Raw genomic sequence first — 16,974 nt, forward strand, 5'->3', positions numbered from 1 at the left:
TCCTCTGTGCTTCTAACTTGGGTTGCGTCTAACTCTTTTCCTTTTCAGAATAGCCTTTGGGAAAAACTCACTACGGCAATTATATTCAATATTTGACATATGTCTGTGTAAGCTACAACATTATTTAGGCCTCTCTTTATGATGTTTGAGCTGCTTGCTAACTGGCTAACTTGACTTCAACCCAGGATGGAGACTTAAGCTGTTTCAGAAAAAAGTAAGTGACCTTTGTGGTTCTTTTGAATCTATAAACCTTGTGTATATACACAGTCCAGACCCTAAGTACATATGTTTTGTTCTTCAGGCTCAGTGCTTCAGCACGGTCAATTTGAGATAAAATACTGTAATAGATTTCATACATTAAACTGCAAATCTCTGCCTTCGTTTGAGTGGGTTTGCATCAATGTAGAGAGAAGTGTGTAGGAGATATAATCCTTTTAACACATAGTGCTCAAAGTGGAAAAAAAAGAAATCAACGCTTTTAATATTTTGTGGAAAATCCTTTGCAGTAAATAACTGCTGGAAGTCTTTGAGTCACAGACATCAGCAGAAGCTTTGTTTCTCCCCTGGTGATGCCTTCACTGCAGCCTCCTTCTGCTCCTGCTTGTTGTGTGGTCTCTCTGCCTGAAGTTTGTGTCTTCAGTGAGCGGACTGCAGCGCAACTGGATTGAGATCAGTCGAGGACATCCCACCTCTTAACCCCTGAAGGGTTCTTTGGTTGCTTTGGCCGTATGTTTAGGATTGTTGTCCTGCTGAGTGATTAAAACGTCGTCCTATGAGTTTTGACGCATTTGGCTCAGCCTGAGCGCAGGGACGTTCTCCGTGTTCCCCTGCATTCATCCTGCTGCTTCCGTCAGCCGTGGAATCATCTATAAAGGGCCGGTGTGCCAGTTCCATTGGCAGCCGCACCTGCCCGAGCAATGACGGACCCACCGCCACGTTTGATAGATGAGGTGGTGGGCTTTGGGCCACGAGCTCTTCCTTATTTTCTCCATTTGATTTTTCTGTTTCTTCAGATCTTTGTTCCATGTGTTTGTGAACCGCAGCCTGGCCGTTCTGTTTCTGGGGTTTGCATCTTGTGGTGAATCCTCTGAGGTTTACTCTGTTGTCTTATTACTTTTCAACCCTCGCAACTTGGTTACTCTGTTAAAAAAAAAAAAAAAAAAGGGGGCTGTATCTCCCACAGAGTTTGTTCAATATCGACATAGACCTCTTCAAAGTGTAGGAAGAACCAGAGGCTGAAGAACAAAACATTTTCCTGGTTAGAAGAAGTCAAATCCGTATCTCAGACTGTTTCCATCGGGTGCCACTAGCACTATGCTAACATGAGCCGCCACTATCACCAGTAATATAATGCATTATATACATGTAGGTGGAGAGTCAACAGTGATAAGAGTAATAAAAACTATAGGATATACTATAGGACATATCTATAGGTTGTGTTTCATTGAAGCTACTGTTGGTGGAGAAGCTAACTTCTGTTCAACCAACATGGCTGCTTCAGTCCGATACTGAACAACTGAAACCCCAAACCTGATGTGTACCAGTAGTTCTTTCTGCTGTTAAACTAATGTGTAGCTGTACTTGACATAAATCAGAGTTTGTCACCTTTTCTTCATTTAACCAGAACAACACACCAGTGTGTCAAGAAATACGGGGGAAACCAGTAGCGGAAAAAAGACACGTCCCTCCAAAAGCATGTTTGGCTGCACGCTCAGCGACTCGTGCTCTAATTTACTGACCGGAAAAAAAAAAGTTAATGAATACAGTTCATTTTAAAAAAAAAACATCCGTTTGTGTTCCACAAGTGACTTCAAACCACAGGAACGCCATTCCCTCACTGGTTACAAATTGGTAAACAGGGCGAATTTGTGTTTGTTGAACGCTACACAAAACTTTTTTTTTTTTCTTTCCTGCTGGCGGCATTTCAACGCTTCTCTTCCGTGAATCTTGTCGGACTCCAGTGTTTACTGATCTTTGTATAATGCACCTATCCCACTGAGGTTCAGTCAAAGGACACACGCCTACACTTGCCAGTTTTTTTTTTTTTTGCCTTCAACAAAGATGCGACACAAACTTTACAGTGACGAGGTTTTAGCGACTGGTGGGTTCATGGTTTGAGTCAGGCCAGGGGCAGCTGCCGACTCCCAGTGACCAATTATTATACCAGCTCTAGAGAGAGTTCAGCCAAAGCTCAGGTAGGGTTTGTTATTATTCTGATGGCCTTCTTATGTCAACCCCCCACAGAAAAATAAATATGTTTAAACCTTGAGCACTGTGGAAGCAATTCCGGCCTGGCTTCAACTTGGCAGGGAGAGAGATGGGATTACCATATGAATTCACTCAGTGGCTGTACTAGTGTGTGTGTGTGTGTGTGTGTGTGTGCGCGTGCGTGTCTGTGTGTGCATGTGTGTGTGTGTGTGTAGGGTGTGCATTTCCACTTGTATACAAGTGAGTGGAAAGTGTAAATATACATGTATGCATGCCTTCTGGATGACGTTTGTGTAATATACAGAATCAAAAACAGTTCACTTTGTTGAAAATATGTGTGTGTGTGTGTGTGTGTGTGTGTGTGTGTGTGTGTGTTCCCACCGGGCTCTTTCTGACCTTCGGAAAGCTGACTCGTTACTTTGCGCGTCAACAAACGTACAAACAGCCCCAACGGTACTTTTAAAAGATATTTTTCAACACATGGTCACTATGTGTTACTTGTACATGAGTGTTGATATTACACATTGAACTTTTGTCTAATGCAAACCTTTCTCTGTACAGCACGGCTGGAGGCGAGGCTGGGTTTGCTGGTGTGGGTGAAGAACAGCCAAAGCGGTGAGGAAACTGAACGCTGCGTCAGATTTTATTACAACTGCATTAGTGTGTTTTTACAAAACGGAGATCAGTGCATCTGATCTTGGAATTCGAGGAATGGGAGGAGAGTTTTGTAAACAACCTCCTTGGAAGATGAGGCCGACAGTCATTTCACTGCTTCTTTATCTTTCCTAATGCATTCTTTACAGAGAAAAGCCAAAGCACACAAACCACCAGTCGCCTCATTTTTTTAAAATTTTATTTATACCACAGCTCTAAAGCATCTTGCTGGAAAAGGAGTTTGTACGTGTTTGAGCCAGTTAACTACAAATCACTGCTGGAGTCCATTTCCCAAAGCCTATAATGTATTTTAACACTGATTTCTCTCATGGAAACCATTGACTTCTATTCATAACAGTAAAGGCATGAAAATCACCTTGCAGAGTCTTGAGAGTTACTTGAAATAGACGATTTCAGCACAAAGACGGACACTTTCTTTGTGATATGTTCAAGTGCTTGTGTGAGAAATCTAAAAGCAACCTAATACTCTGAGAAAAAACACCAGGTTCTTGTTGTCCCCCTGTTGCATTTATGTAATGCTTTTTCCCAAAGCACTTTACAGTTCACTCACACACACACACACACACACACACACACACACACACACACACACACGATGCTGTTCAGCTGCTGACTTGCTAATACTGGATGTCCAAACTTCTGCAATGCACAGTGTGTGAATGTAAATGTACAAAGAAAAACAAAAGAAGTGACACTGTGTACTTTCTTACCGAATGTTCACTTGGTAAAACCAGCAGGATTAAGTGCTCTCTCTCTCTCTCTCTCTCTCTCTGTGTGTCTGTGTTAAGTCTTCCCTTTTTTGAGCTCACAGCTTTGACATGTCGTAATAATTTAAACAATATCCGTCCCCTGGGAGAACGCCATGAATTAAAGCAAAAATATTCAGAGAGGAAATAACTGTTTGCTTCCCCTTGAGGACTGAGATTACATTGCTAATAGTGGAAGAATGAGGGTTTGCGATGGTTTGCATGAATGCAGCTCTGTTGCACAACAAAGACTCTGGGGGTGTGTGTGTGTGTGTGTGATTGTGTGTGTGTGTGTGTGTGTGTGTGTGTGTGTGGGGGGGGTGACGGGCCCTTGGAGCCGACCCCTCCAAACAGCTGCCGTGTCCCTGCGAGGACCAACAACACTCAGCTCAGAGTTCAACAGCTCTCTCTTCCTACTCCTCCGAATGTCAAAAGTTCATTTGAATAAAGTTAAAAGCGAGCTGGATCTGGCTCCCCTCCCCACAGCTCTCTAATCTAATCCATGAGCGGGACTCGCACGCGCCCACAGAGCAGGACAAACAGGATGCCTCTACTCGGGTGACTCGGATGAAAGACATGGTGTTTTTACACAGTTTGAATTCGCCTCTGCTGGCGCTGGGTTAAACAGCGCTGTCCGCTGCCGAACAGCCGCTCTCACGGACCTCGGCCGAACTGTGCGTGAATGAGTCATACTGCAGCAACACCCTGAATACAGAGACACGGAGGCTCCTGATCCCAAATCAATGTTGAATCAACAGAGCAGTGATGGAGCACGAGCTCTGTCTCCAAGGAGAATAATAATGATGTGTTTGAGTGTGTGTGTGACACAGCGTTTGCCCTTTGCTGACTTTTTTCCCCCCTTTTTTTTTTAGATTTTTTCCAAAAGCATGATGCAGTAAATGGCAAACATCGCTGCCTGACAAAACTCATGAGCAGCAACTGCAGGACAAACTAACTGCATTGTGCATCATTAAAAAGGCAGAAAGGGTTACAAAAAAACAAAACAAAAACGCACTTATGAAAGAGAGTAAACATGTGTAGGCATGTTACATGAGATCAGGAAAGGGGAAAGGACAGAAAAGATGGGACTCGTTTTAGTCGACTCAACTAAATTTTCCACTTTACGGGACGTATCACTCATGGAAACTGTTTGTTTTTGAACAAAATACTCACAGAACTTCCAAAACTCCAATGAGTTGTTATGACAGTGAGGTCTGTGGATTCTCCTGAGTAATGGGGGAACATGCTGTTGTATTTTATCTTTTGTGCATCGAAAATGTAGTTTAATGACAGATGAAGGGGCTGTCTGTGTGACTTGTCGCAGCAATAGTCTAAGTTCAGTGCTATATATTACATTACATAACATTTAGTCATTTGGCAGACGCTCTTATCCAAAGCGACTTATAAGTGACGGAGTGGAGAAGGAAACCTTGGTGTAAGTACTAAGTATTACATCTGTTTAATAAATGTAAGGACATAGTAAGTGCTAGTTATCTATGTTTGGGTGTTAGAGGTGTTAGGAGACCCTCTCTGAAAAGATGAGTGGGGGGACGCCCCCTGCTCTGACGGCATTCGGTAGCTTGGAACCACAGACGAGAACAGTCTGGACTGCGATCGCCTTTGTGTGCGGGGACGGCGACGCCAGACGACTTTCCTCGGAGGAACGCAGCGGCAGACGAGGAGCATAAGGCTGTATGACTGAGCTCAAGTACTGTAGATGGGTGCAGACCCAGAAGATACATGAAGTAACGCGAGACTGAGAGAGATCAAGAGCCGTGTTGTTCGTGAATAAGAAGCTACAGAGAAGATGTCCAAAAGTGTTCATGATGCTTGGGGGTGGGGGGGGTTTGGGTTGATATAATCAAAACTATCCGCATGACTAGATATCACGTGAGGTAAGTGAGAAAATACTGTACGTTTGCTTTTTGTCATCTGGGTGGACTCACCCTTTAAGCGTTTTAATCCTTATCATTCTGGTCTTGTTTGGATCACTGCCAATCTACGAGTCAGCTGGGAAAACTTATAAAGACTCCTAATGCTCCAGATGGCCTCTGAGCAAATGAGAGTGAGTTCCTGGCTGCTTTGAGTGACATGCATGAGTAGGCAAACCAAATGCATGTGAACTCTCGTCCGCACGAGTCGCACCACAACAATCAGATATGCAGCGCGTGGACGGCAGTTTGGATTTCGAGCAGCTCCACATTTTTTGGGGGGGTGTGTGTGTGGGGGGGTGTCCTCCTCTGCGTGTTTGTGTGAGTCAGCATGAGCGGGTGAGACACAGAGGAGAGTTCTCTGGATCTTCTTGATCTGGGGAGCTCTGTCAGCAGTGGTTGGGCCTGTGGTGAGGCTGGACCTCACAGACTGTCAAGCCGCATTTAAGTTTAAACCCCAAAAGAAGCAAAACCGTTAGTGACGGAAGCGAATATCGGGACAGATGAGGCTCCGACAGCCTGATGTCTGCTCTGATATGAAAGATAAGTTGCTTGTGTTAACTAGAGGTTTTAATTAGACATGATACCCCCATAAACACAGAGGTAAATCTAGGAAAGAACAGCGCAGAGTCAAGCCCACACACGCTCCTTTTAATTCATGACTTCTAATTTTCAAAACAATAAAAGTTTTATTATTAGAGCTCCAAGTGAGCTGACCTTTCTCTCTTCCACCTTTAGAAAAAGGGAAAAAAAAGTCTTTCACTCACCGAACCTCTTGTATCCAAAAGACTGTACTTCCTCCTCGTCTGCAAAGTCGTCTGCGTGACATAATCAGAAACATATGACAGAAATAGGTCATACGCACGCTACTAGGGGCACATTGTGTTTAAAGCAGTCGGGAAGGACTCCACAAACAAAGTTAAATAACAGAGAGAAACACAACAGGGCAGCCGCACAGAGCCAAGAATCCATAATGTTATACCCTTGAATACAATGATTTCTGTTTCCGAGAGTGCAGGCAGCCAACAAGGCTTTAGGTTGGAGATAGTGAGAGTATCATCTCTGGTCTGTGTGTGTGTGTGGGTATGTGTGTGTGTGTGTGTGTGTGTGTGTGTGTGTGTGCAGATAGGAGGTCCAGAGAACTGTAAAAGCCACAGGCTGCGGTTTCTCTGGGTTGTTGATAGTAAACCCTAATTACACTCTGCTACACTACACTGAAGACTGGAGCAGAGCACAGAGAACATCACTGGTAATGGTGAACAGATGGGGGACCCAGGGGGGTGGGGTTGGGGTTTGGAGGGATGGGGTGGGGGGTGGGGGGCATGGGAGACGGGCAGGGTTGGAGCTGAGCTTGTGTTTGTTGGTGGGCAGTCGGAGTGGGTTAGACTAGATGAAGAGCCAGTGATGCCAAGTGAATCAGATCTGCCACTTCAGTTTCTGAATTTAAATATTGTTTTGTATAAATACTGTTTAAATGGCTTTAACTTGTTTACACACAGCAGTTAGTCATGAAACTGTGCAAACCACATGCACTACAGGTGGTGCTCAGTGGTCAACATCAAAACCTTTTCCATAACTTTTTTTTTTTTTTTTTTTGGAAACTGCATGTTAACCTCTCTTTTCTGATTCAGATTAACACGGTTTCATGTGGGATTTCTCATGCTTACAGTGGGAGATTACAGGATACGCAGCCTAATTGTGCAAACAAGATTTGGGCTTTTATTTATTTCAATGGGATGCAACTAAGTGGTGGTAAGAAAAAAAAAAAAAAACTAAGTATTTCACAACTTGTGCACCGCAGTATCGTAATATCATCCAGATGTGACTCGTGCACCACAAAGAAATAGACCGAATCAAGATTGATCATGAGAATTTAAATAAAACAAACATGCACTAAAGGGTCAGCTACACGCAGGCTACGTACCTTTCATGGCGTTTTGTAACTCGTTGAGGACTGTAGAAGAGATGAGGACCCCTGTCACTTTCTGCGCATCTCAGCATCCAGTACAAAAAAGGTGTAAACTTGTTCCACGCGCACTGACTCAGAAAAAGAATCTACAGGTGTGTCTTCATGCCGAGTGTCCAGGTTAAAATCCCATGGTCTCTGCTCCGCCGCGGCTCTGAGGAGTTTGTGCACAAAAGTGATGCGATGTTCCCGGAGCCTTGTCCAGCAGCGCCGAAGGAGGGAGAGCTGATCTGAGCGCTGTCTGTCACTGCCGCTGTTAAGTTACACAGAATGACAGATTACACTTCCGGCGTCGCTTTCAAAATTAAATCGTTTTTTGTTGTGTAGAAAAGGTAGGACGTGCAGTGTATATCCCGAGAGGAGACGACACAGCTCCAAGCTCATAAATATTTATAGGTTTAGTAGGAGTTATCTCTACGCCTCCAAACACAAACTGCTTATTAAAAGGAAATTTCCTGGGAGCGAAACTGAATGAGCTCCTCGCCCTTTTCTAATATGGCATGCTTCATAAAGTGTTTAAGTGGTTGTAATTATTAATGATTAAATTATTTGCTAAAACTTAGTAAACTATAAATCAGTTCACTTTTGGGTTGCCAGGTTGTGCGAAATCGACAAATTGGACAGCATGACCACTTACCTTCTGAAAATGGGGCTGGACCTGGACCAAAAAGCATTTCTTAATGATTACCAGCATCTCTAATTTAATTTAATTAAATGTCGATAACATAATAGAAATAATTGACACCAGGGGAGGCTAATGGTTTATTATAACTGGTCAATAAAGCATTAATATATGATTTATTAACCATTAACAAAGGTGGTAGTTACATCAATAAACCCTTTATATTAGAAAGTGGTATCAGACGTTTTTATAATTTTAACATTCCCCAGCAGAACTGTTTGTTCAGTTTGTTAAAAAAAAAAAAAATATATATATATATATATATATTGGGACATGCCATCACAGTTGCCCAGAGCCACGTGACACCTTCAAAATGCTTCTTTAGTCCAAACAACAGTCCAAACCTCAGTTATCAAAAAAAAAGAAAATAATTTGAATAATCAAACTAAAAAGCAGGAAATGTTCACATCTGTGCAGCTGTAACCAAGAAATGTTTTGCAATTTAAATAATAATCAAAATAAATTCTCATTTTATATCTGGTAATCGATTAATTTGAGTCCATGTATTTTAGCTATTGGATCCTTTTCTAACCTTGTCATTTGTTACAGAAAACCATTGCTGCTCTGCTGCTGTTCAGCCCCACCAGTGAGGTCATCTCCGTCCCCAAAACAAAGCCCAACACTTTTATTTTGACAGCTGAGAAGCTTCATTTCCGGTATTCTCTCAGCTTTCTCCTTAGTTTTTTCTAGCTCGCTTCATGCGCTCACCAGTTACTTTAGCCACGCAACCAGTGTCCCACTAAGTTTTGTGAAGTCATACCGGCGACTGTCCCGTCCACACTCCCGCTGCGTCTCCTCCTGAGGAGAGAGAGAGGAGGTGCGGCTGCTTTCAACACCACACAGCCCGGGACGTCGTGCGGCGCTGCAGTAATCCAGCCGGAGATGAGATTAAGTTACAGGGGGTTGATGGCAATCGCGTCCCCGGGTGAAAACCTGGTACTCATTAAAGATCATTTCAAAGGTTTGGGGAGGGGAGGGGGACGTTTCTCTGCTGTTCATCTTTTCTTTGGCCTCTCTGAGGTGCTCAATAATGAGTTAATGATGTGGTTTGGGGCATTTTATCATTTGATTTCACACAAAATTCCCACATTACTGTAATACATTGCAAAACTGGCTTTTCAAGGGACCTTTTCTATTGTTTCCATAAAACAACAATAAAAGATTCTGCCAGGACAGTTTAAACCATGTCTAATACTGACAACTTAAAAAAAAAAAAAAAAAATACTAAAAATGATTATTCCTATCATGAAACAAGACATGTTGCAATCACCGGAATTGAGAAAAATGGCGCCTGATTCAAGAAAAGGGAAGATAAATCAATGTATTGTGCGTCAATGACATAATTTTCTTTTGTTTGTAAGAAAATAAAGTTTTAAGACTCAGTTATATACAAAGAAAATGACTTGATAAGGTGGATTGATAAAGGAAACAAGATGGGTGATCAGATGCTGTGATAAATAGCGTCCATCCTATAGATGATATATGATAACGAGTTCCATGCATTTGCTCACTGTTGCCCTAACAAGATTTTCCGTTGCAGCGAAGACTGACCACGATCTATCAAAATAAGACTTAAAGGTTCACCAGCAGCCATTTCCCATTTCACTCTTCCAGCTGCAGTGATAATTCCATCAGTTCCTGCGTCCATAATCTCTCCGGCCTGCAGATACAGATCACTGATCAAAGGCGGAAAACAGCTGCATCCTCCCACACTAATGAGGAACATCAAAGAAATTAGACAGACCCACCATCATGTCTTCACAGTACAGGTTAGTGTCACTGGGTTACATGATACGGCCCTGATGCTAATCTCTTTCCACACGCTCAGCTCAGGCCAATTGATTTACAGGAAAAGATGCAGTTAACACCAACTGTCTCTTCTCTAAAATCCCCAGAGCTTTAAAAAACAGTCATCAAACTAGGATCTATTTTTCTTCTTTCTTTGGATAACAGGGCCTCCAAACTCAGGCTCTGCGCTAGTAGCTCAAGATTGACCCAGTCCACCACATATTAGATTCCAGAGCAGCCTGAGATGATAAAGCGACTAATTACTTGTTTTCCTAAAGGCTTCAAAACTGTTATCTTACTGTCTGCTATAATTGGAGCAGCAGGCTGGTATTAGGGCTCAGATCGGGATCGTTGCGAGCTGATAAAAAGCAGCTGAGGGTCAGGTATCTTACAGCCGGGCTCCTGCTGGTCCTCATTCAGAGGTTGGGACCTCATTTGCTGGGTCAAGGCTTTCAGCAGTGGGCTCGGCTTAACAGGAGGACTGAGAAAGCACACAGGAATTCCACATTAACCACGCTGCTGCCGTGTTCAGATATCATGATAAGAACAACGGCAACTCAGATCCTCGTATATGCAGCACGAGAGAGTCGCTGGTGGCAGAGGCCAGAGAGACAGGAAGCGAAAATTGACTTGTTTAATACAATGCCGATACAGAAGCTATAAGGGATGTTTTTAGAGTCTGTTTGCTTAAAAACTGGCAGGTAAGTCTGAGATGGGGGTTTCTGTGCTGGTAACTCAACCTTTAATCAAACTTTTATGGGGGATAGTGGGCTACGCCATCGTATCCCATAATACTACAATACATGAATATGATTTTGAGCACTTTGAAACCTGCATTAGGAAGTTACCCTTTTAAGCTGATATGCCTGAGTTGTTAGCAAACAGCTGCATAAATGCTCAAACTAAAATGCATTATCAGTGAGTGGTGGGAATAAAACAAAATGATTATGGGCCAAAAATCAAAACAATGAGCTGAAAGATGCTAAAATCCTCCATGGAGCTGAGGGGATTCATGCACGAGCCACTCCTTTAACAACACAAGCAGTCATGGGATTTTTTGATATAAAGATATTGATTATAGCCATTTTAAGGTTGAAGGCATACTTGTGTTTTTTTTAATTTTATTTTATTTCAGACAAGCTTTAGATGCAGAGCATTTACCTTAAAGGTCAGAGATCAATGCATCAACTTTCAACTGTTCCTCCGTGCATCTATCATGGATTAACATTTATATGATATACGACAGGTGAGACATTAAATAGAATAAAAGAAAAAACTTAAATGATTGAAATAAAGAAGTTTAGAAGCTTAACAAATGCAGATTTCTCCATAAAAAGATGCATGGGGAATGGTCATTGAATGCACCTCCAGAATTCATAGCATACAGAAATTAATGGAAACTAATGGCGTGAAAAATAACATACATACACGAACATTACATTAAGTGCTTAAGTGATTTGCAGTTACATATAAAGTGGAAAACAAACAGATGTCCTCTGTAAGGTTAGCATGCGTTTGCACAGCATGTGCTTGCAGTCCTCTTGCTCCTGTTGTGGCCTATGATGCAGAGCTTAGCCCATGACCGAGACCATGCCAGTGTGTGCGAGGTCTCTGCAGGAGGCCCGGGCTTACTGCCAGTCCGATGGAGATTAGAGCAGAAAGTTTTACCTGAGGAGGGCTCTGCACCATGTCGGAGACCAGTGAGAGAGATAGACCTGCAAACAAATGAGCACGTTATGTTTACCGTGCATTAAAGCCCGTCTTAAGCTGATTTGTAACTATGCTGTGCGCGTATGGCTTAATAACCAATAAACAGTGCAAACACACTAATAGGATCTGTGCGGCTGAGTAGATCCATAAAAATAGAACAATCCTTCGAGGAAGCGCGTGGCTCTCTCTCTCTCTCTCTCTCCCTCCCTCTCTCTCTCTCCAACTGCTGCTCTTGTTTTCCGGAGGCTGATGGTTTCATAGCTCTCAAGGTAAACGCCAGTTTTATCATTTTCTGTTTTGCATGTAAGATCAGTCCACTGTTTAGCTATACATAGTGACGGCTTGTGTTTTCAATGAAAGTTACTGTAAGACCTACTTTGATTTATATATATATATGGGCAACATAGTGAATATAAGTAAATTCAGTAGCATATTGTGCTAACTTTTTCAATTAGTCAATTTTTCTTTTCTTCTTTTAATGTTGTTGATTGATATATCCCTGCACACACACACACACACACACACACACACACACACACACACACACACACACACACACACACACACACACACACACACACACACACACACGTGAGATATAAAGTAAATAAAACTGTTGCTTAACGTCCAGGCTCTTGGCGTCCTCAGTGCAGAAGCTGTGTGGCACAATTGACTGTATTTACTAAGGAAAGATTAAAGCAGTAATTTGAGTTTATGTGATTTTAACTTGACTAATTCAGTTGTACAGTATTATAGGTAGTATCCTCGTTATGTAATGTGATACTTCAACCCCAGAGAAATGAGTTGATTGTGGTAAATCATGTTTATTTGGCTCAACACTGATGTCATATTCCATGCAAATGGATGAATATTTCTGTGCACTGGAATAATTAGTCGACCTAATTATTGTACTCACTTATATAGGGCATCTAACTTGAAATGCCTGAGAAATGGCGCCCCCTTGTGAAAAGTTTAGGAGCTTTTTCCCCCCCTTCTCATTCACATGATTGAAAATGATTAAAAAAGTTGAAAGCATGTCTTTCATTTGTATTAAGATCTGGTACTTTAAGATGCTCAACAGCAGAATAATGAGTAGGTTCTGTACTTTCCACAGAGCTGAAGACAGGATGAGGGGGCTGCTTGTTCAAATTCTCTGCGTCGCACTCTCTGAGGTCGTGCTCTGTGCCGCTGACCCTTCTCCACTGAGCGAGGACGCGCTGCAAAGTGAGGCCTTCACTGGATGTGCTCATTCTATTGTCAACATTAAGTGCTACAGAAATTAACTACATCATGTTTCACTGGTGTGTGCAGAGCTGTCTGCAGCGGGAGAGCGGTATGTTGATGAGGAAATCAAGCGGGCTTTACTCGGGGTGAAGCAGGTGAAGGAAGTGATGGAGAAAAAGGAGGAGAAGCACCGACACCTGATGGATGCCCTGAGACACAGCAGCGACAAGAAGATGGTACATTGTGTTTCTGTGATTGGCATTAAAAGGAATCCGCCCAAAAAGCAGATGCTAATTGTGTGTTTTAAGTACAATAACTTTCCACAGAACATGCCCATTGTAGTTGAACAGTCAACATGCCAGTCTTTGTGAGTTGTTCTGAAACCCACCACATATTTTCTGCCTCATAAAAAGGCAAAGCCACAGAGAGGCTTCATGGGGAAACCTCAAAGCAGACAGTGAATAATGAACGTGGGAGTTGGGCTGGTTCAAGGAGGCGAGGGTGTAGTTTTACATCAGTCAGGATAAATGTACTGTCTGTGGATGAATCTGTTTTCTGAGTAACTTCAGAATTACCCTCCCTCCCAAAAACCACATCTTATCCACTCTGGCCTATTAAGAGGCAGTGTATCTGTGACTGAATTTTCTGTTCTGGGTTTCCATCAGGGTGCGATGCAGCTGGCCCGGGAAACAGAGCAGAAACTCGAGGAGGCCGAACAGCAGTGTCACGATTTAACCAAATCGTCCTTTGAGGAGTGTCGACCTTGTCTTGAAGACACCTGTAAGGCCTTCTATACCTCCACGTGTCGCCGTGGCTTCGCGTCTTTCTCGTTCAAGGTTAGATCTCAGCATTTTCCATTTATAACTGTGTCACACGTCCAAGAGTGTAAGAGTTACGACTGGTTTGTAACAGTCACCAAACCCCTTTAAAAATCGATCTCCTGCAGGTGGAGGAGTTTTTCAGGAAAATGGCCGCCCAGTTGGACGCTACCGAGCGCGTTTACAATCAGAACGAGGAGAACGCGGGTTGGACCAGCTCACCTCAGAACAGGGTTGAAGAGGGTAAAGCCGAACTGGAGCTGCTGCAGGCGGAGGCGTCATTCGGCCAGCTGCTGTCAAACATCAGCCTCCTGTACAACCAAAGCCTCACTCTGGTCAAGAAGATGCAGCAGAGGTTCGGCCATTCCTTTTCTGCAGCCTTCACCGCAGAGATCCAACCCAGCACGCTGTCGGGCGTCCAGGACGACTCGACTGCAGGCTTCTTGGCGACCGCAGGCCTGGATCACATCCTCGATTCAGTTTATGACTTTGGGAGGAATGTGCTGGAAGAATTCAGCTCCACGGTGACTGATGTGTTTGAGGAGATACACGAAGCTGAGGAGTCTTTTCAGCCGTCAAGCAGAGGTATCAGATGTGGCACTTTTTGTATTCACACTGCATTCAGTCCCATGTATTAAATGACGATAGCCTTTGTAACATCCGCTCTCATATGTATATCTCCACAGATGCAGGATCACTCACCATTTTGGGACAATCTCAAAGCAGATATATGTGCAGAAGACTTCGCAGACAAGCATCAGAGTGCTGGCAGCTCCAAGACCTGTGTGAGACATGCAAGGATTATCTGTTAAAAGGTAATTAAACATATTTCCAACAAAACAAATTCTCAGATAATTATTTCAACATGAAAAAGGAAGACACATGGGCTGCGGGTTCTGAAAGTTCAATAAAGAATAAAGATTCAATTTGACACAGCAAATCAAAATAGTCTGATTATGTAATGAAAGAAATAAGGATAAAGAAGGTTCTCTGAAACTGACGGACGAATTACAAGAACTGAAGAGTAACATGCTTCTCTTACCGGAAGCTGCCGCCCAATGTGAAGGTGAAAGAGAGTGAATGAGTGGAGTGTAGCCGTTAATTAATCCTCTATTGCCCAGGTGAACTCTATCAGGTAAGTGAGGGGTGGAGTGAGAAAACAAGAGCCAATCGGTGATGAGGAAAGGAAAGGAAGTGAGATAGGGGAAGAAAAGAAGAGGAAAATAAAAGAAAATAGGAATCTTTACTACACAGTTAATTGATTATGAGAATTGTAGATTCATTTTCTATTGATCAACTAATGGTTTAATCAACTTGTCATTTCACCACTTTTCTTAAATTATAATTGCTGGAATTTCCTTTGTCACAAACATAAATAGAGTAGTAGAGTAGAGTAGTTTGTGCTGATACAGCAATGTGTGAACGCCAGTGTCAAATGTGGTCGAGAGAATGGCGGTCTAACTGATGCGCTCGCACACGCACACGCACACACCTGGATTTATGCACGCGTCTCTGTATGTGCACTTGCAGAGTGCCCCAGCGTCCAGCAGTTGCACTCCGAGATGGAGGAGATGTACATGCTGCTCAACGCCTCCCGGCAGCAGTACGACGACAGGCTGCAGCTGGTTCAGAGACACACGGCGGACACACAGCGATGGCTCAGCAGCATGGATGACAAGTACGGCTGGGTCAGCCAGCTGTCCAACAGCACAGCCGGCCCACACGACATCTTCAGTGTGATCATGGTATGTCTGTTGCCATATTGGATTTGTCAGACTTTATCCTTCACTATTTACTTTTGGAGGTTGTTTTCAGGGTTGTGAAGTGCCAAGTCCCTGGAGAGAAAAAAGCTTATTATCCGGAGTACTGCTGATCCTACCTGTATCATTCAAATTTATTAGTATAATACAGTCTTTGATCTTTGGCAAACAGCATTCAAAATAATCCTGTTTTTTAAAATCTGTCATAGATAACAGACTTCATCTTTAAAATGACAAAACAAGATGTTTATTAAATGTTTATCTGACTCTTTATACCATAAAAATGTATGAGTTGATATCAGGCTGATAAAATACTAAAACAGATGATTTTTAAAAAGAAAATCTTTTGTGATTTAACCTCAGAAAACCCCAGCGTTTTATTATCATCACTAGAATCTACATCTTTATTCTGTGTTGCAGCAACGAGCTCATGCAGTTTCACATCATTTTGCTTTTCAGGTGATTCCACAGGAACAAATGAAGAATATCAGGTCTAAACCAGACAGCAGTGTGGTCGTAACCATACTGGACTCTGCCCCATTTACTGTACTGGTCCCAGCAGATCTGGAGGCGGATGACCCTGCCTTCATCCAATACGCAGCTCAGGAGGCTCTGACGCTACATAAACAGGAGATTAGAAGTATCGATCCAGGAAGTATTGAGGCTTAGTACATGGCAGAGCTCCGACCTGAATTTGAACAAAATGAATGTCATGTTTACACCATGAAAAATCCCTGTGCATTTCTTCAAATTAAATCTTATTCAAAGAGAAACAATGCAAAAGAGATTATATGTAAGAATGATGATGATACATTTCTTCCTTCACTGACTTTGTATTAAAAAATGAAATGGATCCGTATGCAATGTAGCATCTGTATCCATGGGAATATTTAAGTGTACTGACTTGCTTGTGAACCTAGTCAACCTTCTGTTCACTTATATCAGTTTAAATTGTGGTTATATTTTTTCTTTAAAAATGGTTTTATGGTTCTTTTCTACTCAGGGATGGAGTAAAACTGTGATTCCTCTCTTCCAGAGAGTCCAGCACCGGTTTTCTTGAAAAATGAAGCTGAGTTTGTAAAACTTGAAAATGCACTTTATAGACCACTAAACATTTACATGCACAGCTTATATTCTTTTTATTTGTGTAAGTTATGTGTTAGGATTTAAAATGTTTCTGCAATAAAACTGTATACACTCTGCCTGTACCATTCTTTTTTTCTATTTTTTTCCCCCACAAGTCATCCTAAGAAAATAGGGCGCATCCATGTAATGTTTATGCCAAATTGTTGATTAAATATTATCACCTATTCTAACATCTTGACATGTTATTATGGTAATATTCTTGGGAAAATATATAGACCCGACAAACTTTAGTCTGGATGGTATTTGTATCCGGACAGAAAGTACAACTAAATATTCAGCTGAGGGCACAACCCAGTCTGCTCTGTCATGACAGGAAAGAT

The 16,974-nt window shown here is 42.5% G+C and overlaps 2 protein-coding genes across 2 annotated transcripts in view; one reads left to right on the top strand and one right to left on the bottom strand.

The window, feature by feature from the left end:
* Positions 1 to 7,784, bottom strand: part of LOC130161284 (collectin-12-like) — a 34,818-nt gene extending 27,034 nt beyond the window's left edge. The window contains exons 1-2 of the mRNA XM_056364483.1: positions 7,485 to 7,784; positions 6,328 to 6,378 (exon numbers count right to left, since the gene is read on the bottom strand). Of these exons, the coding sequence (XP_056220458.1) occupies positions 6,328 to 6,378; positions 7,485 to 7,491 (58 nt within the window). The 5' untranslated portion in view covers positions 7,492 to 7,784. The remainder of the gene's footprint in view (positions 1 to 6,327; positions 6,379 to 7,484) is intronic.
* Positions 7,785 to 11,940: 4,156 nt separating this feature from the next.
* Positions 11,941 to 16,710, top strand: LOC130161348 (clusterin-like protein 1). Its single transcript, XM_056364589.1, has 8 exons — positions 11,941 to 11,975; positions 12,821 to 12,930; positions 13,018 to 13,166; positions 13,596 to 13,766; positions 13,877 to 14,333; positions 14,435 to 14,563; positions 15,279 to 15,493; positions 15,968 to 16,710. The coding sequence occupies exons 2-8, from the start codon at positions 12,834 to 12,836 to the stop codon at positions 16,175 to 16,177; spliced, it is 1,428 nt and encodes a 475-aa protein (XP_056220564.1). The 5' UTR covers positions 11,941 to 11,975; positions 12,821 to 12,833; the 3' UTR covers positions 16,178 to 16,710.
* The last annotated feature ends 264 nt before the right edge of the window (positions 16,711 to 16,974 follow it).

The sequence above is a fragment of the Seriola aureovittata genome, chromosome 20 (assembly GCF_021018895.1).
Source record: "Seriola aureovittata isolate HTS-2021-v1 ecotype China chromosome 20, ASM2101889v1, whole genome shotgun sequence".
Taxonomy (NCBI): domain Eukaryota; kingdom Metazoa; phylum Chordata; class Actinopteri; order Carangiformes; family Carangidae; genus Seriola; species Seriola aureovittata.